Source organism: Bos indicus x Bos taurus, chromosome 4, assembly GCF_003369695.1.
Source record: "Bos indicus x Bos taurus breed Angus x Brahman F1 hybrid chromosome 4, Bos_hybrid_MaternalHap_v2.0, whole genome shotgun sequence".
Taxonomy (NCBI): domain Eukaryota; kingdom Metazoa; phylum Chordata; class Mammalia; order Artiodactyla; family Bovidae; genus Bos; species Bos indicus x Bos taurus.
In genome coordinates this window covers 52550752-52575514 of record NC_040079.1, presented here as the reverse complement: position 1 = coordinate 52575514, position 24763 = coordinate 52550752, and the positions used below count along the sequence as shown (strand labels likewise).

Below are 24763 nucleotides of genomic sequence, written 5' to 3'. Positions count from 1 at the left end.
TTTGGAAAGTTTAAATTGGCAGCAGTAGGATGAATTCAGGGCAGAAATAGGTCAGAGAAGAAGGAAAGTGAAGTGAAAGTGAAAGTCCATGGAATTCTCCAGGCCAGAATACTGCAGTGGGTAGCCTTTCCCTTCTCCAGGGGATCTTTCCAACCCAGGGATCGAACCCAGGTCTTCTGCATTTCGGGCAGATTCTTTACCAGCTGAGCCACCAGGGAAGCCCCGGAAAATAGGAGTACCCCCAGGAAATAGAGAGTCATGTTAGTACCGGAAGAAGGTTCTTCATCTACTTCCTGGGATCACCTTCTTGGTGCTTGATCCTGAGGTCCCAAAATAGAGGAGATAAACTTTATAATGTCCAAGCTGTGAGGACCGATTCCTGTTTGAAAATTAGTGTTTACTGTGCAGTTAAATGAACTTGAAAGCTGAATACCCACAAGGACTACCTGGCATGCTGGTGTCATCCTGGTGCCCTCCTCAGGCTCACAGCAAGCCCCCCAGTCTCCAAAAGCACAAGCCCTGAGCCACGACTTATATTTTGACCTTGACTCATGTTTGGCCTTATGAAGTTCTTAGGCCTATGGTCTGCCACACTCTTCTCAGGGGTTTCTCCCTGAGTTTCCAAAAGGAGTAAGACTTTCTGCTAGGGGACAGGTACAGAGAAGCCAAAGGGGAGGAGCCCACCACCCTTGAAGCTTGACTGTTTTGGAGAGTCAAGATCGATGGGAGATGGTTTGGGGTAATGAGAGGAAGCGGACTGTGGAGTTAGACCAACCTGTGTGAATTTCAGTTTTGCCACTTACTAGGTGTGGTTGTTGGTTCATGGGGGTGTCAGGAAGGCCAAAAGAGACACCAAGGATGGCTACTGACCCTCCAGCGTTTGCAAGCCCTCAAGCCAGTGGTCTGCCACACACTTTCTTAGCCACAATTTTATAGAATATTTGTAGCTCCCCCATAAATTATGTGATTGCATTTACTAATTTATAAATAAAGAAACAGAAGTTTCACCTGAGAAACTTCCTTAAGATTTCAAGTAGCAGTAGTACCAGGGATTTAACAGTCCGCATCTTGCTCTTTCCTCTGCACCACCATGCTTAAATACCTGTGAAGGCTATGGAGCGGGAAGGATAGAATACTCCAGTTGCCCGCCAGACCTCAGCTACAAGTCTCGCCTCAGGGCATGTATGTGATGGTGGTGACAAATGTGGGTGGAGCGTTGGTGGGGGCCAGTGTATTTGGCAGCACATCCAGTCCGCACAGAAGAGGCTGTTTTCTAAAGGAAAGCAGAGTGCTTACAAGGAGGAGGAGGATGGGAAAAGCCTGGTGTGCAGACAGAAAGCAATAACAACCACAGCTTCTTCATTGTGCTAACATTAACTGTTTTGTTCCTTTGACTACATGCAACTGAAAAATGGAGAAAAGAATAACCATAGTCCTTTGAGTGGAAGGGAAGCTCGGGCTAGGATTTCAACATGTCCACGGATAATCCGCAGAGGGAATGATAGAGAGTCCCTCTCTAGAGGGACTCTCTCAAGAGTGCCTCTCTTGACCTTCCTGCTAACAATTCATTTTTTCTTTAATTTAGAATTTTAAACAGCTTAGGGAGGATTAGAAACTATTTCTGAAGGAACCAACAGTTTCCAGAAAGGTCTTCAGCAAGTCCTTGGTTGCACTGAGAACGATCAGAGTAAGCAAACAGCAATAAATGTCACTTTTGCATTCAACTAGTTGATAGGGGATGAGAAGTTAAAACAATATTTAATGGAGGAAAGTAACTGTTAAACAGATTTGAGACAATGATTACCAAATGCAGCTAATTCCAGGGAAAATGTTTTGGCTATGTTACAGAAATTGTTAAACAGAATCTTCATCTCTATCCCAGCTGTGTTGATTTCTACAAAAAGGGATGGCCTTATCCATGGGTTCTTTGTCTCCATCTTCCAGACCTGGGGAAGGCTCTTCTGTCCATTTATGGGAATCAGACTGTGGGCAGACAATCAGAATATAGCAATCAAACCATCACCTGCCCTCACTAATAAGACTTGCCATTATTAGAGAGTTTCATGGCAATTACAAGTTAGATTCTCCAGAAGCAGGTATTGGGGCAGACTTTAGGGTACGAGATGTTCATTAGGGATTAACACCTGAGAAAGGAAGGAGTAGGAAGCAGCATTGGCAGAGGAGGAAATCAAACTACGACGCGGGCCTGACAAACCTTGGCCAACCTGGGAGGGAGGTCCAAAGAGAGTAGTTTCCATCACAGTATCTTACATCAGACAAAAATGATCGGCCTTTATACGCCCCCCACCTCACTTAGTCACTAGATGTGGGATGCCCCAGGAAGGGCATCATTTTGGGAGAGGTTGTGCTGTGCAGCTGAGGCAGACCCTGAAGGAGCTGACAGCTGGAGGCTGTCTGCTGACTGGATTTCCCACAGCTGGACCACAAGTCTATCCTTGAAGGAGGATTTGATGATGCATCTTTCTGTCGGCCACAAAGACCACCCAAATGATGCAGTTGCAAGCTCTCAGGATTTGCGGGGGGGCCTAGGTGGGGGTGGTAGACAGCAGTAGGAGCTGGTGGTTTGCCTGAGACCACATGGGGTATTAGTCTTCCTTTGTTTGCATAATATACACTTTCACTTAAGCTGTCATGTCATTATGTCTTCTCTCTTCATTAGAAAGATGAATTCAGTCTTGTTTTTCAATTTATATCAAGATTCCAAGATAGGAATAACAAATCTTTCAGGGGAAAAGAATTAAGAGTTGTTAGTAAATATTTCCCTCTTACAGTTATTTGATACAGAATAAGGAATCACTCCAAAACTTACTGGCTTAACCCAACAACAATGTATTATTTCTCACAATTATGTGGTGGAATGGGCTCAGCAAGGAGGTTTTTCTGATTGGGGTAGTTCACACCTGCAGCTGCACTCAGCTGACAGTTTGGCTAAAGCTGGAACATCCACATGAGTCTCTTCTCCTGTAGTGCTCTCTCCATATGAGAGAGCACTACATCTCCATCTCTCTAACCATACGGTGTCCTGGCCTAGACTTCACAGCATGGCAGCAGGTCTCCCAAATTGAGAAGCAAGAGATGCCCATCCTTTTAAGGCCAGGGCTCAAAAGTCTCAGACTGTTACTTCCAATGCATCATCTTGGTCAAAGTAAATCACAGAGCAAGGCAAGATTCCTCTTGCTAACAAGAGTGGCAAAGAACTTGGGATCATCCCTTTCCATTACATTTTCCTAATCCAATGTGTCTCAACGCTTGCAAATACAGACTCCCAAGGCCTGTTTCCAGATATTCTGACTTTATTGGTCTAGGGTTAAGACCTGAGCATCAATATTTAAGCTTCTTAGGGAATTTAATATGCATCTGGCTTGGGGACATAAACTGTATGTCTTTTGTTCCTTTATTGATACTGAAATGGCTTCCATCTATCTCACAGGAATCCTGTGTGGCTTATGTTTAGGTAAACTTCTGTTCTGATACCTAGAGGGTGCTCTAAATCCTGAGCTATTTTACTTACTGACCAGCCAACCAGAAACCTGAGAACATAGTTTTACTCTTAACAAACCAGCCATTGATCTGAAGCATCACATTTAGAAAAGCGTCCTCTAGTCAATGGTATTTACTGATGTGGCTCTGATTCTCTGAAATCCTCAGCCAAAACCTTAAACTAAATTGTAAACCTCAGTTCCTTGCCATGTATTGTAGGTTGACAAGTGGTCTTTGTTCTCTTAAAACACTGATAGACCATTGGTAATTTAGACTCATAGAAAAACTCTTTTATTTACTCAAACATTAGCTTCCTTTTCCCAGCAGCATTCTGTCCTATACCGAATGCAGTCCTCATGTGTGGTGTCTTCAGACAGTAGTGCGTTCTTATTACTTTCCAACAAGGATACAACTAGGTCTGGATGATGTTAAACATCATCCAGAGAGTTCTCAGCAAGGATGCACACCAGTCCCAGTTTGTTTCTGGATATTAATTATTGATCCAATAATATATTAGATAGATATGATTAGTTCTGTGCCAAAGCAAAAATAAAATTGCAATGATTTAGACTGAAGCCTTATCAGGAGTAAACTTAATGCTTCCTAGTTAGGTTATTTAATAGATTGCCAACTTGGGGTGAGGCTTTTTGTTAGGCTTTAAGAGGTCAGTGAACTTATAAGGGGGAAAAATTGCATCTTTATTTTCACTAACCTCTAACTGGAACATCATTTCCTCCTATTATGAATTATGAAATTTAGCATTTCCTTCCATTATGAATGTAGGCAACAAACCACAGCAGTATTAGCAGTGCCTTTGACTTTGTCACCATAGAATGCAGAGATAGTTTCATATCAAATACAGATGCTGTTGCAAATAGCTAGAAACAATGCTTATGCCTAAAGTTATAGAAGATAGCTTCTATAAAAGTTATAGAAGTTATCAGACCCACAAGTTGCTCTTTTGTTATGTTTTCATATAGAAGGACATATGTTGATGTGTCACAAATTCATGTTTAACTGTTATTTTGTTTTTTAATATTTATTTGTATTCATTTTATTTATTTGGCTGCACTGGGTCTTAGCTGTGGCATGTGGGATCTAGTTCCCTGACCAGGGATCGAACCCAGAACTCCTGCACTGGGAGGGAGCACAGAGTTTTAACCACTGGAGCACCAGTGAAGTCCCATGTTTAACTGTTTTGATAATGTCAATCTATAATTTTAATTTGTAATCTATAATATGTATGTATCATAATATATATGTGAGTGAATCATGTATTTAAAACCATTGTTCTGAGAGGTATTTATAGATGACACTAAACAGCCTCAGGGGTCCATGGCACAAAAAAGACAAAGCACCTGTGCGTTAGACTATTTGATTGTTGGAAGTAATTCATAGACCCTTCCATGTACCCAAACATGGGCCATCTTCTCAAGCTGAGAAGTTATGAACTTGAATTTTATTTATTACCTTGATGATTCTCACTACTTCTACTATCACCATACTCAAGTGACCCTGAAGTATAGGGATTAAGAGAGTGGATACTGTGTTCAACCTGGATTAGCCCCTAGCTCCACCACTTACTAACTGTGTGACCTTGGGCAAATTTCTTAACCTCTCTAAGAAGTTCCTCATCATAATATTAATACCTAATTCTCTTGCAGAAGGATTCATTATTAGGATTAATTAATATAATGCTTATGTATTCCTTGATACTCTGGCACCTAGTAAGCATGCAATAAATATAATTTTATTGTCTTTATTGACCTCTCCTAACATGAATCTATTTTCACAGGACAAGAAGCTCCCCCAGCCCCATCTAATACAGTCCTTATGAGATACTATGTCTTAAAGGCTCAGATGATGAAATGGGGTATTATTCATCAGATAGACCTAGAAATATTTCCACTGTATCTAGTGTTTACTTTACTGTAACATGGAAACAGTCTTGATGAGAGATGGAAGAAGTGGAGGGGCCTGCACATTTGTTCATGGCAGTCTAACAACAGTATATGGAAGTTGCTAAATTGAGTGATGAGATGTTTCTAAAGCATTTGAGTCCCTTCTAGTTTAAAAGTGATCTGAAACATCCCTGTTGACAATAAATGAAGCATGCAGCCTATATTTTATTCTGTCCCCCCCCCCCCCACTTATACTGAGCTTCTAACATACAGAAACAGGGAAGAAGGGGAATATAGGAGCTTAGATTTAGAGAATTAAAAATAATCTAGCAAAACAAAAAAAACATGTTTGGCAACTTCTTGCTCTTCTGCTCTCCAGCATGGAGATGTGGGTGTTTATTTTTTTCCTCTATTTATTATTTTTATTATTATTATTTATGCAGCAACTGGAGTCCAAAGGTTCTATTCTGGTACCAGTTTTGTCTTCTTGGAGCCACTTGCCAGCCGCTTCCCCACTTTTGCATTTGTTTCGTTCAATTGCTTCTCCATATTCTCCCCATTTACCGTGTTTAGACATATGGTCCATTTCGTTATCTCTGTGTTGGGCGGAAGGGAAAAGCACAACAGAGAACATGTTAAATTTCTTATAGATTCATTTTTTATGAGTTTGGCAGTATCAATAGGTGGGTTTTTTCTTCTCTTTTTAATTAAAAGTTGAAGAATCACCAAAAATATATTATACTTGTATAAGATCAAACAAACAATGATAAATGACTACCCCTGTGCTTACAATCATTTAGGAAATGTAGCATTACCAGCAGCCCACGCTCCCAATCCCATTTTCTTCCCTCACTGGCCCCGGAGGTAAACTACTGCCCTGGGTTTTGTTTCTACATCCTTTTTTAAAAATTTATAGTTTTACTACAGATAAACATCTCCATAAATAATATTTTACCTTTCATGTTTCAGTTCAGTTCAGTCGCTCAGTCTTGTCCAACCCTTTGCAACCCCATGAATCGCAGCACACCAGGCCTAACTGTCCATCACCAACTCCTGGAGTTTACCCAAACTCATGTGCATTGAGTCGGTGATGTCATCCAGCCATCTCATCCTCTGTCGTCCCCTTCTCCTCCTGCCCCCAATTCCTCCCAGTATCAGGGTCTTTTCCAATGAGGCAGCTCTTCACATGAGGTGGCCAAAGTATTGGAGTTTCTGCTTTAGCATCAGTCCTTCCAAAGAACACCCAGGACTGATCTCCTTTAGGATGGGCTGGTTGGATCTCCTTACAGTCCATGAGTCTTCTCCAGCACCACAGTTCAAAAGCATCAATTCTTCAGCACTCAGCTTTCTTCAGAGTCCAACTTTCACATCCATACATGACCACTGGAAAAACCATAGCCTTGACTAGACGGACCTTTGTTGGCAAAGTAATGTCCCTGCTTTTGAATATGCTGTCTAGGTTGGTCATAACTTTCCTTCCAAGGAGTAAGTATCTTTTAATTTCATGGCTGCAATCACCATCTGCAGTGATTTTGGAGCCCAAGAAATAAAGTCTGACACTGTTTCCACTGTTTCCCCATCTATTTCCCATGAAGTGGTGGGACCAAATGCCATGATCTTCATTTTCTGAATGTTGAGCTTTAAGCCAACTTTTTCACTCTCCTCTTTCACTTTCATCAGGAGGCTTTTTAGTTCCTCTTCACTTTCTGCCATAAAGGTGGTGTCATCTGCATATCTGAGGTTATTGATATTTCTCCCGGCAATCTTGTGCTTCCAGCTTGTGCTTCCTCCAGCCCAGCATTTCTCATGATGTACTCTGCATAGAAGTTAAATAAGCAGGGTAACAATATACAGCCTTGACGTACTCCTTTTCCTATTTGGAACCAGTCTGTTGTTCCATGTCCAGTTCTAACTGTTGCTTCCTGAGCTGCATACAGGTTTCTCAAGAGGCAGGTCAGGTGCTCTGGTATTCCCATCTCTTTCAGAATTTTCCACAGTTTATTGTGATCCACACAGTCAAAGGCTTTGCCATAGTCAATAAAGCAGAAATAGATGTTTTTCTGGAACTCACTTGTTTTTTCGATGATCCAGTTTTACATAAAAAGAATTCTTCTATGTATATTTTGCAACACTGTACTTTTGCTCTTCAATATTTTGAGATTCACCCATGTTGATATGTTCAGGATTGTGCTTTGTTCCTTTTCACTGCTGAATAGCATTCTATCATATAATTACATCATTCATCCATTCCACTGTTGATGGGCATTTGGGTTGTTTCCAGCTTTATGTTACTATAAATATTGCTGCTATGAACAATATTGCTGCACATATCTCCTTGGGCCTGCATGCTAGAGTTTCTCTTAAGAATAATGCGTAGAGGTGGAACAGATGATTTAATAGTATTTGAACCTCTTTAGCTTCCTTAGATAACGCCAAACTGTTTTCCCAGTTGATTGTATTCTTGCCAGTAGTATACAAGAGTTCTGATTATTCCACTGTGTCACCAACTCCTGGACTTGTTTCTGGGCATCTTTCACCTGAGCTTGTGAACTGGAAAGGGGTCTTAATGTCCTTTTTCATGTCTAACATTCACAGTCTAGCTTCCTTTTCTCTCGCTCTTATTTCCATATTCTTCTCTGGCTATCATCAATTAAAAGACTGTAGCATCCACACCCAGTAAAAGGATGGAATGGACGTGTCATGTCTAAGTCTTAATGCTCCTCCAGTTGGGAGATGCAATTTTCTTTTTGGATGACATGGGTTAATGTTGGCTATCAAAATACCTAGCTTACAACAATTAGAAATTTAGTCCTTCAGCACCTTTTCGCCTCAGCTTACCAACAGTGGCTTAGTATAAGAAGCAACTAGTAAAAGAGGCATTTCAACGTATGTCTGGATTTGCAGGCAAGCGCTGGACTACAGGTAGAAAAATCTAAATCTTTTTCTAACACTTCCATCACTTTTCCACTGAAAGAACAAGGAAATGGTTTAGCCAGTTGCTTTGCTGTGAGTCTTACCAGAAAATTAAGAATAGTGATTGGCAAATACGACTCACCCTGTTCTTTAGCTAGCCTTTCTTGCATTTGATTTACAGTACCCTTCTCGCTGACTTGATTTTACTCACTTCCTAGTGCTTGACACAGAAACCACAGAGAACTACTTGAAAAACACTGATTTTATACAAACCAATTAGAAAACATACAGCATTTTGGAGGACATAAAATGGCTACACTACGTTATGATTTCTTAAGTGAAACAGTTTTTGCTTTGTAGTGTTTTAAGAAAAGGCACAATTTTGAAAGATGCTATTCAGGAACACTCTGAATATGTGTTTTAACTTGTTGTTTAAACTTTTTCCTTTTAAAATAGCCTCCTTAGCTGGTCTCAACTAGTCTTCTTCCTCTCCAACCTACCCTTCTCTTTGTGCTTTTTCCAAAATGCAAGTCCGATCCAGTTTTATCCTTGTCTAAAAATCTCTCACTAACTCCCTGATGAATGAAGTCCAAACCCCATACACACAAAAGTAAAGCTACCCGATCTGGCCTCTGCTTCCTTCCCCAACCTGGACTTTGTCTCCTTCTTTCTTAATTAGAATCCTGAAAAACAAAGCAAAACACCTTATAGTTCCCCAAACACACCTTACTATTTTGTCAGCCAATAATTCCCATGGGATTCCCTCTGCTTTTCATATCAGGCCCTTCTTCCTCCTCCAAAGGCCTGGAAAATCCCCATTTGCCTTTCAGAGCTAAACACCAGTATCACCTCTAGGAAGCCCTTCTCCCAGAATTCCTCTTTTGCATCTCTATGTACAGCTCCCATTGCAGGCACCCCACTGGGGTTTCATTTGCCTTTCTCCCCTATTGACATGGAGCTCCTTGAGAACAGGAATGATATCTGATTTATGTTTGTAGCAAGCCCCTTAGCACAGTTCCTAGCACCCAGTAAATTTCAGTGAATTAGAATTAAAATCAAGTTGGCCCCTACCTTACGCCCACACCCCTCTCACTACTATGCGTATTCAAAGACTACAGTTCTCAAGGAATGTAGTAGTGGCTCACCACTTGTACACACGAGAATTTCTTCTAGGAAATAGACTAGACATGCTGAGATAATGAATAGTTCAAAACAATTCCCATCAAGCGAAAGGATGCATTGTTTATGTCCCCTGAAGACTGTTTCCTTTCTGTGTTACATAAAAGAAAAAGGGAGAAATATTCTAGGAAACAAAAATTTATGGAAGGAATTGTAGAAGTTTCATTATCTCAGTGGCTGACTAGTGAGTGTGTCCTCTCCAAAATAAATTGAACTCTCGGTATTTGATGATATTTTTTCCCTTTTCTTAAAACACACACACATACACACACACACACACACACACAGCTTGCTTCCTAAAAACAAAGGAAATAATAAACAATAGCAACTCCCAATTTTACTCTGATTATTTGCCAAGAGTCAGTTTAGTTCATGTGATTCTATTTCATCAGAGAGGACTGATTAGCATAAAAAGAATGCTTCTAAATTAAGCTACCCAAATATGCACTTAGTTAATACTCAGGGAGCTAATTTATTGTATTATTTAAAATATAAATTGGATAGCAGATCTATTTGCTGAGGTACAACAGCTAAGCAGTGATGCATAATTTTCTCTTAGCTGCTGAGTTGTTTTTTTTTAATAACCTATTGAAATTTAACAGAGAACCATTTCATTATGGAAAGTGAATAAATACTAAGAAGGCTAACATTTAAACTATTGTCCACACATGGAGAATGGGTTTTAAAAATTAATGATATTTGAGGAACAAAGACGGAATTTGGGTTTGCTTTTCAAACAGTAACTTTTTGTTGTTCTAATTTGAAGTGTAACCAGATTTACTTATCTGGTTGCTTATCAAAATCAAGTTGCTTATGGGAATATTAAATGGAGCCAACATGGTACAGTGTGGAGTGGGTAGAGAAATGAAGGAACAAAGTAAGGTTGTGTTGTGAAATTGCTGCATTGTCAGCTGGACTAAGAGCACTATTTTTGCCTGCACTCTTTGGTTTATCAGTAAAGACAGTATAGATTGGAAGCAGACAAATATTAATATTCTTCTTCTTGTTCAGTTGCTAAGTCATGTCCAACTCTTTTTGCAACCTCATAGACTGTGGCCCACCAGGTTCCTCTGTCCATGGGATTCCCCAGGTAGGAATACTGGAGTGGGTTGCCATTTCCTTTTCCAGAGGATCTTCCCAACCCAGGGATCGAACCCACATCTCCTGTATTAGCAGACAGATTCTTTACCACTGGGCTACCAGGGAAGTCCATTAATATTCCTACCTTCTTGCAAATATTTGAAACCCAGCCCATCTGATATCCTGAGCCAAGGTTTCAGAGATTTGGGCCTTATAATTTACCCATTTGAATGAATATTTCTTTTGTTTTGGGAAAGAGGAAGAATGGCCTAACATTTCATGTTTCCGCAGGAGAGTCAAAGTGTCAGAGAACCAGTGGTCTGAGGTAAACTAGCTTGGAAAGGAAGGGAGTCTCGGATCTCTAGTGCTTGCTGATTTCCATGGTGTAAGTTGTCCCACCATGGCTGATTTCAGGGTACCAACATGATGTCACCGAATGTGGAGTAGATCAGCAATGTGCTTATTAATCCAGTCTCCTGAACCAGTGGAAAAGAACTTCAGCGCACTACTGCTGGAGCCAACCTGCACTGCTGTTTGCAGGAAGCCAAATTTTGGCAAGTTGGCTGGCCCTTGTTTCCATGTTACCCAGCAGACAGTGAGTCAGGATCTAAGTCTTCACACCACTCCTGGCAGAGAGCATTTGCTGCTCTAACCTCTGCCCTCTCCTCCACTCTCAGTCTCTCCTCCAAAAGAAAACTACAAACTGTAGCTTATAAAGTTAGATATTGAGTAAGGTAATTAATGAACTGGATTGTGCTTTTTATTCCCTTATGGATATCAAGTATAAAAATTGGACATGAAGGAAGTAAAATTTTGGTTACTTTTTAACTGCATTAAATCCTGTGTTATAAAGTATGTTCTTAAAAGGCAAAACAGACAGTGGCTTTTTGCCATTCTGCTAAGACAAGTAAGGTCTTGCTTGCTTGACGTTTCTGTGTGGAGAGAAAAGGGTGTTTGGCATTGCATGTGGTGAAAGGGGGTGCAAGGAAAGAATGGGATGGATCCTGGTGTTGGCAGGCTTAAGGGACACAGTTTGCTCTAGACAGGTAAGCATATTGACAAAGGTTTGATTTCTTATTTAAGTTGCTTTCTTACTTTAATTGGGACCTTCTTTCCCATGGAAGGAAGGATTTATAGCATGGAAATAAAAGAAGCCTGGAAGAGAAACATATCCCTTCCTAAAGAAAATATTGTGATCTATCTTTCTGAAAAAGTATAGTAATGAAGTTTACAGTTCTTAGTAACTTCTAATCTTTCTCTGCTCTTAAAAGGAAAACATACTCCTTTGACTATAAAAATTCAGATAATGATAGTATGATGACCTTTGGTTGAGTGCTTATTATTTGCCTATATGCTACGTGGTACGAGCTTAATATGCATCTGTGAACTGAGTGCCATGGGATATTTTATATGCATTGTTTCTCTGAATTTTCACAGAAAGTTTACTTTTGTTAGGGTGACTAACCAACCATTCAGTCATTTCACTAAATGACTAAATTCAGTCATTTCACTAGTCATTTCACTGGATTTCAGCATTAGCACTAAAGGTTCTATGCTCCTAATAACTTCTCAGTCCTAGGTAAACTGAGACAACTGGTCACCTTAATTCCTATCTCCATTTTACAGATGGGAAAATAAGGATAGTTAAGTCATTGTGCCCAAGTCACAGAGCTAGGCTCAAACCTAGATCTGCTGACTCATGATTCTATGACATTAAGTTTTTATTGTTGTTCTTAATGGTGGCTTTGGTTTGGCACATGCTATTAATGTGTCATAATGAAAAGTGGAAATCCTAAATTATGATTTTGTTTCAAGTGATTAAGTTAGATGGTGAACCTGGAGAGCACCTTGGAACTGTAAGGTAGCACCAGTTATGTATTGACTACTCTAGAAATGATGCCGCTGCTGTGGCTACATTTAGGTCAGCTAAAGCACCTTTTTGGGAGAAGGCAATGGCACCCCACTCCAGTACTCTTGCCTGGAAAATCCCATGGACGGAGGAGCCTGGTAGGCTGCAGTCCATGGGGTCGCTAAGAGTCGGATACGACTGTGCGCCTTCACTTTCACTTTTCACTTTCATGCATTGGGGGAGGAACTGGCAACCCACTCCAGTGTTCTTGCCTGGAGAATCCCAGGGACGGCGGGGCCTGGTGGGCTGCCGTCTGTGGGGTCGCACAGAGTCGGACACGACTGAAGCGACTTAGCAGCAGCAGCAAAGCACCTTTTTGCCCCAATAATCATTTGCTATGGTAGAACTTACAGTGGTAAATGTGAAGGAGTCTTCCCAGAGTGTTGTGGAAGCAACACTGAGCCTTGATCTTGGCTTTTTTTCTTTTATTGAAAGTGATTTGCCTCACTCTTTTGTTATGAGGTGGCTGCTAACAAGCTTTGGCTTATTTTTTATTCTTATTCCCAAGTATCTTTTCTTTTTAGTATACATTTTATTTGAATGCCTATTTATTTAATTTATACTCAGGGTTCATGTCTGAAAGTGAAAAGGTAAGCATTTGTAACGGTGGAATGGAATAAAAATAATAAAAGAACTTTAATGTAAGTCAAAAACAAACAAGATGATCTTGAGTGTCTCTATCAATCTGTAGTAGAAAACAAGAACTAGAAATCTGTCTCTTTAAAATAAATAAATAAATAAATAAATTTAAAAAAATAATAATTCTCTGTATAACTTGAGCTTACTGAATCCTTAATTTTAAGGTATTTATTAGAATAAATTCCTTTAAAATGAAAAAAAATGATGAAGTGCTGATGAGAAATGGCAGAAGGACTTTGTGGCTGTGGATGAAATCTTAAATTTTGATTTTTGGAACCGATTGGGAGAAGGTAGGTAAGACTTAAATCAAGACACCCAAGCTCCAGCCTGACACTGTCACTTACAAGCTGTATGGCCTGAAGTCAGGCACCAGAACCTCCTCTGTGAATTGGAGGAGGAGAAGGAAACTAATCTGGATGAACTCTCAGATTCTCACGCTCTACTGCATGAAGTGGTGAGGGTGATGTTAGCCACTTGCCTCATGGTGATGTCAGGAAGATGTGTTCTAAAGCCAGGGTTGGCCAGCTTTGCCTCTCTGCCTGTTTTTCTATGGCACACAAGCCAAATTTGGTTTTTATATCTTTTAATGTTTGAAAAAAAAGAATATGGTTTTTGTTTCACGTAACAGTTGTATGAAGTTCTAATTTCAGTGTCCGTAAATAAAGTTTTATTGGCACACAGCCACAGTCATCCAAAAAAAAAGAAATCTGTCCTTTTTCACCTGCCTCCTGACCTGCTTTGGCCGTGTGCCTCTTGGTTAATAACATCACTTCTTGCAAAGCTGCATGTTTCAGAAGCCTGGGATGGGAAGGATGTTCATATGTTGGGGAGCAGGGGGAGGGTTTTACACTTAACTTTATACCTGATTAATCACTAACTTTTCAGGTTCAACCCCAACATCCCTCTTCTCTTGCCTTCTTAGCATCTCTCCTTTACATCATTTCTCACCTGAACAGCTAGTCTCCTAACTTGCCTCCTTGCCCCAGTATCATTTCCTTCAAACCAGCCCCCTCAGTGGCTATAAAGTCATCTTCCTTTAATGCAGATCTGAGCATATCACTATTCTGCTTAAAACTCTCAAAGATATCCCCAGAATAGGCAACAAAACCATAGAAACAAAAAGTAGGTTAGTGAATGTCAGAGACTGGCAGGGAGACAGGAATGGAAACTGATTGCTAATGGGTACAGGTTTCCTTTGCAGTGATGAAAATATCTGCAACTGGATAGTGGCGATGGTTGCTCAACACTGTGAATATATTAAATGCTACTGAATTGTCCACAGTAAAATGGTTAGAATGATAGTTTTATGTTATGTGTATTTTAACACACACACACAAATCCTGTATGAAAAGGTCGGTGGATCCCAGCAGCATGTCATATGGGGTTTACCTGTTCAACTGTTCCTTCTGCTTTCCTTCTAATTCTTCATAACTGGAACTCCTTTCAGATTATTGCATGTGCAATGCAGTTTCATGCCCCACTGTTTCTGAACTCAGTTTCCTGTCTTTACTACATCTCTTTCCCACTTCCCACTCACCATTGTCTGTCCAGTGATCTGCTCCTCCTTGACCCCCCTTGAAGTCTCCCATGACATCTGTGTCAACACACCCATTGTGAATTTCCCCTTATATTTCATCTCAAAAGGCACAACTGAGAAATCTTTATTGCCAGGTCCATGTTTCTAGTTCCATGGAGAATCATATTCTTTTCTAAAACATAAAGTGGAATGAAGCTTTAAAGTGTTTTGTATAACCCTTTTAAAATTCATGACATCTGGAACACATGAGTTTAGCAGTTTCAGTTCTAATGTGAAAGCACCCAAAATATCCAGTTTCTGGTGATGAGACCATTTCTATCCAGGGAGCCTCAAGATTAGTCTGGTCACATTTAAATATATAATCATGGCCCTGTCACATTTTTTTACACACCTCTAAAAACTCTGGAGTGGTTTGTGTCCTTGATTTGTGAGTGGTGAGTGGCTTGGCTATTACAACAGAGTGGTTTATTTTTTCAGTACTCATAAATTCATTTTTGAGGTTAACTTCAGGAAAATGCTATAGGGAATCTGCTAGAGAACATACTTTGAGAATTTTGTGGCATGTGAAAAAGACTTTGTTCTTAAATGAGCTTTTCTTTCCAATCTTAATGACACCACTTATGATGTCATTTGGTCATTACGAATGGCAGCTCAGAATTGGATCAAGGATCAGGCAAGTCATTGAGAATAAGAATTGTAACACCTAACCCTTGTCATCTCTTTTTCGCCACTTGATTATCATGGATGTAGAAGGGTGTGTGTGTGTGTGTGTGTATAAACACCAGGAGAGCAGATGATTAGAAAAAAATACACTAAGGTGAGGTCATTAGTAGATGTTACACAAATTTTTCTTTGTGTTTTCCCTTGATGTAAAAACAGAATAACCTGTCACAAAATAGGAAGTTCTTTAAATAGAGGTCCTCAAAGAGTAGTCTTTGGACCAACAGCACCAGAATTACTTTGCAATTGTTAGAAGTGCAAATTCTTAGACCCTGGCTGGGACCTTCAGAACTGGGAGGTCTAGGGGTGAGAACCTAGCAATTTACTTTAACAAGCTCGGGTATTTTTATTCCCCTTTAGGTTTGAGAACGACTGTTTTAAACAACTCCCTTAAACCAAGATTTTTATGCTAATGTAGGAACACGATGTTCTAGGTTAGTTATGTTGGTTACATGAATTTTGATCTTACATTTTGAATAGAGATAATTACTCAAAGAATAATTACAACAGCTAATATTTCTCAAGAACCATCCCCGGCCAGGTACTGTGCTGTGTTCCATGGATATCATTCCTTTAATTCCTTATACAACTATCCCAGGACATAATATTTCATTCCCCGTTGTACCGCTAAGAAAACTGAAACACAGAGATGTTAAGTTGCTTACCCAAGGTCACATAGTTTGCTGCGCCTCTGGTCACGCTCCTGTGCTCCGACTCCCAAGCCCAGGCTGTGAAGCACTGTGCTAGCCCTCCATTAGCAGTAGCCCTGGTCGGGGAGGGAGGCAGGATGACCTTTAGCTCTTGAGTATTCAGTTTCTTACTGTTCTGGACGATTGCTGCCAAACTCATTTCCAGCTGAAGCAGCTGGGTTTTGTCATAAACACGACTTCATTAAGTGTCCTCAGCTGAGCTGAAGTTGCATGAAAATCGCTTATCTGATTCCTGCCAAGGCTGGAGGACTGGATGGGAAGCCACAGGAGGAGAATTCTAGCCTGGGGTCGTGGAGGGCAGCAGAAGTCTTCCTCCAGGGTCACGTGCATGGGCTCCTGTCACAGATGTGTTCACTTTTGATCTGTGACAAAGACGGGGACATGCTGGGTTTCCAAATGCAAGCTGAAACACAAATGTAGATGGGTGTTGCTGTCATAGCAGCAAGGTACAGCTGACCGCTGGTGGAGGGTAGCATGAAGCAGTTGTCTCCAAAGGCCAATGAGGGGTAAGTCCGATCTCATAGTCCTTGCTGCTGCTGCTGCTAAGTCGCTTCAGTCGTGTCCGACTCTGTGTGACCCCATAGACAGCAGACCACTAGGCTCCTCCGTCCCTGGGATTCTCCAGACAAGAACACTGGAGTGGGTTGCCATTTCTTTCTCCCTCATAGTCCTTAAATATCTCAAAAGTATGTGGAGAGGTGGGTGAAACGTTCTGTGACCAAGCCGTAAAGTTCCCTTCACAGTAAGAAATTATTGTGAAAGTACTGGAATTTGATTTAAAACACTAGTGTTTACGCCAGAAGCCAGGGTTCTAGCTACTTCCCCCACTTAACAATTGTATGACCTGGTTGTTGTTGTTGAGTCACTCGCTAAGTCATGTCTGACTCTGTGACTCCATTGTAGCCTGCCAGGCTCCTCTGTCCATGGGATTCTCCAGGCAAGAAAACTGGAGTGGGTTGCCATTTCCTTCTCCAGGGGATCTTCCCGACCCAGGGATCAACCCGGCATCTCCTGCATTGCAGGCAGATTCTTTACTGTCTGAGCCACTAGGGAAGCCACCAGAGAATCCCATTGTATGTCAATTTTACACAAAATTTGGGGAGTATACTGACATCCCCATCTTACTTTGAAATGTGTCAAAAAGATAAGATGGATTAATAGATGGGCAGTGAGATGCAGCTGTAAGAAAATGAGTAAAGTGTTAATGAGAGTATCTAAATGGTGTGTATATAAAATTCTTTCAAATCTGCTATATGTTTGAAAATGTTTCATAATAAAATCTTGGAAAAAATAGAATGTTCTAATTTTTTGCTGCTCAAAAAAATTTTAGGCCTTTTAAAATTTCAGATGTCAAGGAGTTCTCTTTTGTTGTTTTAATTTTTTTGAGACTCAAAATATCTCCTTTATTACTGGTAAAGACTAAGGTAGAAGGTGTAGTTAAGGTAAAAGGTGTAGCTTAGTGTGAAGGCCAATGGACGAGCTTACTGAACGGTAGAATTAGGTACATTTCTCTACCTGGTTGCAACCAGAGCTGGTCTGGGGTAGGTCTCCCAACCTCAGGGCCCTAACAAGGTAAGAGTTACAGCACAGCATGGAGAAGCAGACAGCTCCCTCCTAAGAAGAGACAAGGAAGGATTTTCCAGTTTCATACACATGAAAGATGGATACAATTTGGTGTAAAATCAAATAACTACACAATTTTAAAACTTTCTTACCTTAAGGTACCTATTTATTAATGCTGTCAAAAGCAGACAATCAGCATATCCAAAAGCATGAACTGATTCACTATGTTCTTTATTTCATGTAAGCTTTAAGAACATTTTAATCCAAATTAAAAGTTTCCATGTATTTAGAATATCCAGTTTTCTAAATTTCAGTTTTTCTTCTTTAAGGTAATTGTTCGAGGTGGAGGCCACATTTTGCCCTATGACCAGCCTCTGCGATCTTTTGACATGATTAATCGATTCATTTTTGGAAGAGGATGGGATCCTTATTGATGGATAAGCTGCTTTCCTAAAGGAGACCATCATGGCTTTTAATCTTTGAAAAGAAAATTTTCAAGATAGAAAATGTTACATAAATAAGAAAATTATCTTTTTAAAACTGCAAAATGTTCCTCATCAATAAAAATTATCCTTAAAACAAATGAGGCTCTGTTTTGGGGGAGAGATGGTTCATTACAAAATTAACTGTAAGAAAATGTTGTGCATGAGTGAGAATTACATCATTTATCTTAACGGGTACAAAGAATGGATTCTGAGACACCAATTCAGATAGAAATGGGTAAATAAATGGGATGTTGGGGCCTTGAATAAGAATTTTAAATTCCTTCTCTAATGAAGTGGAAAGTGCAATAAATGGAGTTGTAACCATCTTGTTCTGTAAATAACAGAAAAGTTTATCATACCATGTATCTGAAGGTGTTGCATAAATATTAGATAAGGACATCTGAATTATCATTCCAAATGAATAGATGAACTTATAATAGTGGTGAGGAAGAGACTTCAGAATGTAGAAAGTCTTAGCAAGAAAGGTGGCTTGCAATTCTTTGAACTAAAAATCTTATATGTAAAAGAAATAATGTATCTGTATCTACTTATTGATGATAAGCAGAGAATCTTATTCAGAGAACATACTAAATCTTTGCCTATTCTTTCTTTGTTCTCTTTCTTTCTTTTTTTTTTTTTTAGTTCATAGGTTTAAGTATGCACATTTATCAAACAGCCTGCAGGCCATATTAGTTATGAGCTGTTTTTACTTTGAGTTTTAAATTCTGTGCTTCTTTAGCCAAATAAAGAATAACATAATTTTGTATAATTGTTGGAATATAAAAAAAAATGAGATCCTCTTGCATCAAAATACATTTATAAATATTCATACGTTAGTAACTTTCCAACTAAAATACCACATCTCGGCACATCTTTCCTATTTATGCATTTATACATCACATGCTCACATCTCTAATTCCACAGCACATTTGCCTTTTTCCACATCATTTCTCCCTCTATTACCCATCTATGAATTGGCTCACTAGGGAACTTAAATTTTAAAAAGTCAAAGCCTGTTCTCGCTGCAAATATTTTATTGAGTTCTTTTAATATCTCATTTCATTCAGGATTGAGATTTTCCTTTTTTAAATATACATGTTGTTCATTGTGCCCAAATACAATAAGACCTCAAATGGAACATTCTCATCAAAAGCAAATTTTTATTATTGCAGAGAATAATCTGGAGGAAGTGTGCACAAAGTTTTGCATATAGCACCACCAGCAAGTTAAAGTCGTTGCATTTGGTCCCAATAACACGTGATGGAAAGGGCAACAACTGGGTATGAGAGACCTAGAATCTCGTTCCAGGTGTATTACACGTGCAATTGGTGTTTTGGATAAGTTACCTCACTATACTAGCCTCCCAAAGTCTCAAAGAAAGTAGCCAGAAGAGATTTCCGAGGTTCCTCCCAGCTCAGGTATCATTGTCAAAGTGACTATTTCACCAAGGAAGCCTCATTATTAGTGGGTTCCATATTTGCATCACCTACTAATTAAAATTGATCTGAATCCTCAAATCAATACTTGCTCACTTTGTGGTCATGCATGAGTATGTGCAGAGTGATGAAAAATTTGAGTTACCCAATCTGCACATTCTCAGCGGAGGGCAAATGAGGCGACACAGCCTTCTTGTTTCAGCTCTCCTGATGTAAACACATGTCCTTTTGGCAGTCTATCCAGTGCCACATTTTCTGCATCTTTGTGCTTTTTTTGTTGGTGATTTTGCTATTTAAAAGGGCTCCCATGCATAGTGCTGAAGTGCCGTCTAGTGTTCTTGAGCACAAAGAAGGCTATGATGTGCCTTATGGAGAAAAGTGTGAGTTAGATTTTGTTTAGGCATGTGTTGTATGCTGTTGGCCATGAATTTAATATTATTGCAGCAACAATATATGTTAATAAGGCTTCTTTAACACACATAAAACAAGGTTACCTAATGTTTGGTTGACCCAAATGTTGTGATCAGAAACTAGTAAGAAACAAATCATGCATTTCCTTGGAAGAGGTGTTTCAGAACTAATTCAGTGTTTAGGGAGACGTTCTAGAAAATACCTACAGTGAACAGAGAGAATGGACTGTTTTTATGGAACACTTAAGAGTAGGGATCAACACAAAATCATTGCTTAATAAATGGAAGTGGCCAGACATTGTCATTTTGACCATCTACCTGCCCCAGGCACTGGGACTGGGCCAGTGGGGACTGCTGAGAACAACTTGCCAGACCTTCCCAGAACAACCCTAGTGAAGTCCCTTGAGGATGCAGTGCTGTGGAGACTGAGTCTGGGAGGTATTTTCATTAAAAGAAGGAAGGGAGGACTTCCCTGGTGGTCCAGTGGTTAGGAATCCATGCTTCTATTGCAGCAGGTACAAGTTCCATCTTTAGGTCAGGAACTAAGATCCCACATGCCATGTGGTGTGGCAAAAAAGAAGGAAGAGAGGGAGAGTTCACAGACTAAAGAGCAAAATAAAGCTTTTTTGAATTTAATAGGAGAGAGTCCTTTGTGGAGAGAATCTCCAAGTGGGGTACACATCCTCCATGGGATACATCAATTCATTAAGGTGCCCTCCCTTAGTCCAGAAAGAGGCAGGCAGAGGGTCTCACATGACTGCGGTTACTGCAAGCAGACGACTCACAGAAAGAGAGGGAGTTGCGGTCAGGACAGGTGAGGCGTCTTCTCACGCTTCTGGGTCCAGTGCACTGCCAGTGATTGCCTGCAGGATGTTTACATGCCAAAGTTCACATGCCTGTGGGTGTTATCAATGTGGTTCACTTCATAAAAACAAAGTCTTCAAGCAGGAGGATCTTTATAACTCTTCACCATGCCATGGGGAGTGGCCACATTCTCACAAGCTGTCTCAGGGCAGTGTATTTAAAGAAACTGTAGAACTAACCTGAGAGTGGGTCCAGCATTCTTTCTTTCTTTCACAAAAAGACCAGAGTTGCAGATGATCAAGTGGCTATTGTTAACATGTCATCTAAGTGAAAGTCGCTCAGTTGTGTCCGACTCTTCGCGACCCCATGGACTACACAGTCAATGAAATTCTCCAGGCCAGAATACTGGAGTGGGTAGCCTTTCCCTTCTCCGAGGGATCTTCTCAACCCAGGAATCGAACCCAGGTCTCCTGCATTGCAGGCAGATTCTTTACCAGCTGAGCCACAAAGGAAGCCCAAGAATACTGGAGTGGGTAGCTTTTCCCTTCTCCAGGGGATCTTCCAGACTGAGGAATCGAACACAGGTCTTCTGCATTGCAGGCAGATTCTTTACCAACTGACCTATCAGGGAAGCCCCAATATCTCATTTAGCAGATTTTTTTTTAAGTAAAGTATTAATAGTATGCCCTAAGTAGAAGTGATACCTTAACACTTAGTTAGAAAGTAATTTCTTTCCAAAAGAAATTTAATCTATTGCAAGAGCATTTTGAAAACAGATGTTTGGAAATATTCCCATTTACTCTGTGTATTACCAAAAAAAAAAAAAAAAAGCCCTTAACTCAGGAAAAATTTCAACAAATGTCTTTACATAAAAGATGGTATTGAAAAATGCATGTTGGGAGTTAATAAAGCTTATCTAATGAGGTATTATTTCCATTTGGATCTACATCTCTGTAATGTGTCCTTTTCAGCTCTGATGGACTTGGAAACCAAGTATCAAAATATACTGCACATATAACCAGACAGTTGAATGTTATCTCACAAAAGGATCACCCAAGATTTTCAGACATGACAAAGCATATTCAACACATTGATCCTATTAAAAATACTACTAGTAATTTTTAGAAAGCACAAATATTTTGTACTAATCAAATACAATTTTTAAAAATTAAGTATTTAAATTTTCATCCTTTATCATTTTATTTTCTATTTTAATTAATATTTCATAATATAAATGTTACTAGTGACATGGTTATACTTTATAAATGAGTGAATAATTACATATTTTTTGTGTGCCTTAGGAAATTTTTTAATGATAGGGGTGACAAAGCATAAAGGTTTGGAGAACACTGAGAGGACAGAAAAAGTCTAAATTTAACAGTGGCATTAAACTATGCACTGACTTTGTTAAATAAAAAAAAAGTAGTAATATAGTATGTTTCATTTACAAGAAAGGGAGAAAGAAGGGAGAAAGGAAGAAAGGGAAATAAAATCAAACAAATAAATATGGGAGGGAGGGAGAGAGACACACACACACAGATTTTTAAAGGCATAGAGAGCACCTTCGGCTTCCCTGGTGACAAGAAGTGGCTGTCTTGGCTCAGAGTCGTCAAGAACCCACCTGCCAATGCAGGAGATGTGGGTTCGATCCTGGGTCATGAAGATCCCCTGGAGAAGGAAATGGCTACCCACTTCAGTATTCTTTCCTGGGAAATCCTATGGACAGAGGAGCCTGGCGGGCTAGAGTCCATGCGGTCACAGAGTCAGACATGACTTAGGGACTAAACAACGACAAGGGAAAGATAAATAAGAAACCAATGACAGTAGGCAAGGAAGGGCTATATATTGCTGGGCATGGGTGGGAGGGAGACAATTTTTTAAGTATATTTTTATTTTTATACCATTTTGTGCTTATGTTACTTATGTAAATATTAAGAAGCTGGCCCCAGCAATCTCAGAGAAATAACTTCTTTCTGTGTTAGCAGAACCCAGAGGATAGCCCCTGTGGACTAAACCTGCTCAGCAGAAAGCCAGAGGGAGTGTTGGGGTTCCCTGGGCAGCCTGATGGTAGAGAGGAAATGGTGCCAAAAATTCAAGAAAAGGAGGGGGGCTCAAGGCTGGCCACATGTTGGCTGAGATCAGAGAAATTTAGAAGTCTGCAGAATCTTTAACTAGAAGCAATGTTAGCCCTGCCCTCCCCACTCCCACTACACAGAAAGTGTGGGAGGTTTGCTTAGTGCTATAGTTGCATTGTGCTGGTGGGTTGGGGTGGGGAGTGAGTTGATTTGATCTTTGAGTTGCAAACATAAACAGGCAGAAAAGCACTTCTGTTGAAAAGGAGTCTATTGGGAGGCCCCTAAGTAGATCTGGAAGGCCTAGCCTCAACCTCTGACATTGTTACCACATGGTGAAATAGGCCTGCCCTGGAGGTTCACTTCAGCTGTAGATACCCAGTTCTGCGAAATCAGAAGTAACAATAACAGCTACCCTTTTTAAGCCTCTAACATGTACTGGATGTTCACCAAGACATCATCAGGTAGATGGTTTTCCCATTTCACAGAGGAGGTCACGGAACTTCATTATTACAAAGAGACCTGCCTGAGTTCCTACAGCCAATGGCAGAGCCAGTCCAGATTCAAACTCAGATGTCTTTCCTTAAACTCCATCCTCTCTCCATGAAGAAGGCACCCTGCCTCCTGATCCTGAAGTTCTTTCTCATCTGATGACATTGATGGGTAAGTATCAGTGGGTGACCCCACTGGGGGCTAGGGCGTATAACCAGCATTAAAAATGTGCTTCATGTTAAACATTACATACACCAGTTATTGGAAACTAGATGCTGTATCTGCTGCACCCAAGAGGAACTAGTTTAAATTTGAATCCTGCTTCTCTGGAAAGCATTAAGAGCTTTCATATAATTACTTATTTGTGTGAAAGTCTTCAGCCATCTTTTCTCATGCTGCAGAAAACATGGCAGATAGGCCAGAAACCAAAGAGAGACCCGGAGACAGACTGCTTGACTTGAGCCTTGATTTGTTTGGGAAAATTTCTGGCATTCCCTTTCTTTCTTCTTGTGAACTTGGACAAGACCCCTTCTCTTACTGCTGATGATATATGGGCCACGGCTGTGTCGATCTTTATGCCATGTAAACTGCCGGTTCTAAGCTCAGAAACCATTTTATCCCTCATGCTGAACCCTTTCAGGGTCACGCTCGTCCATGGGGCTAGCTGCAAAGATGAGTGATAGGGGCCCATTCAGCTCCATCATCACACAGGAAGTTTGTATCTGGGATGAAATACAGCTACCAGTACAGATGTGTTTACTTTTCTTGCATATGGTAATGGTTATTGCTATTATAATTCAGGAGATTTAAAAAACATCCAGAAAACAAACTTGAGAGTGATTGATTCCACTGCCCCTAAGACACAGAGTCAGGAATTGAAAGCAGTCCGCTGTGATTTATATCCTCTCAACCCCAAGGAAAGACATCTGTTCAATCATTTTAAAGGGGTTTTTGGCAACTTCAGGAGTGTGACGTGGGCTCTCTGCATTCCCCTGGGACTCTGCAGTTGAGTAGAAGAGGCCAGGCCTCTGGTTGCTGTTCAAACTGATTTAACAGGAAAATTCATTGCATCCAGCCAGATCTTCTGGGTCAATGTTACTCTTTTTCTTAAATCTTTAATTTGAAAACTGTTCATTGTAAAAGTAAAAAACATCCCTTCACCAACCCTACACTGTACCAGTAGTGACCACTGATAATGCATCCCAGGCTAAGGGAGGGTGGCTATCTTGAACTCAGTATCACCAAGACTGCACCCAATGCGGGAAGACAACTACCTCCCCACTTCAAGAAAAACAAAACAAGATGCTGTTGTTAGAAGAAAGGAAGCTTGAACGCCAGGCAGTCAAGAGCCAAAAAATGTCTGCCATATATAGAAGTCAAAGCTCAACAGAAAGAGTAAAGTCAGCCTCAAC

At 40.3% G+C, this 24763-nt stretch overlaps 1 protein-coding gene across 2 annotated transcripts in view; it reads left to right on the top strand.

Moving 5' to 3' along the window:
- The window catches only part of CPVL (carboxypeptidase, vitellogenic like), a 127747-nt gene extending 109340 nt beyond the window's left edge, over nt 1–18407 (top strand). Inside the window, exon 13 of one of the 2 annotated variants that reach the window (XM_027539417.1) lies at nt 17982–18407. In XM_027539417.1, the coding sequence (XP_027395218.1) occupies nt 17982–18086 (105 nt within the window). In that variant the 3' untranslated portion in view covers nt 18087–18407. The remainder of the gene's footprint in view (nt 1–17981) is intronic. The other variant, XM_027539418.1, reaches the window with a different exon arrangement.
- Nucleotides 18408–24763: the final 6356 nt, after the last annotated feature.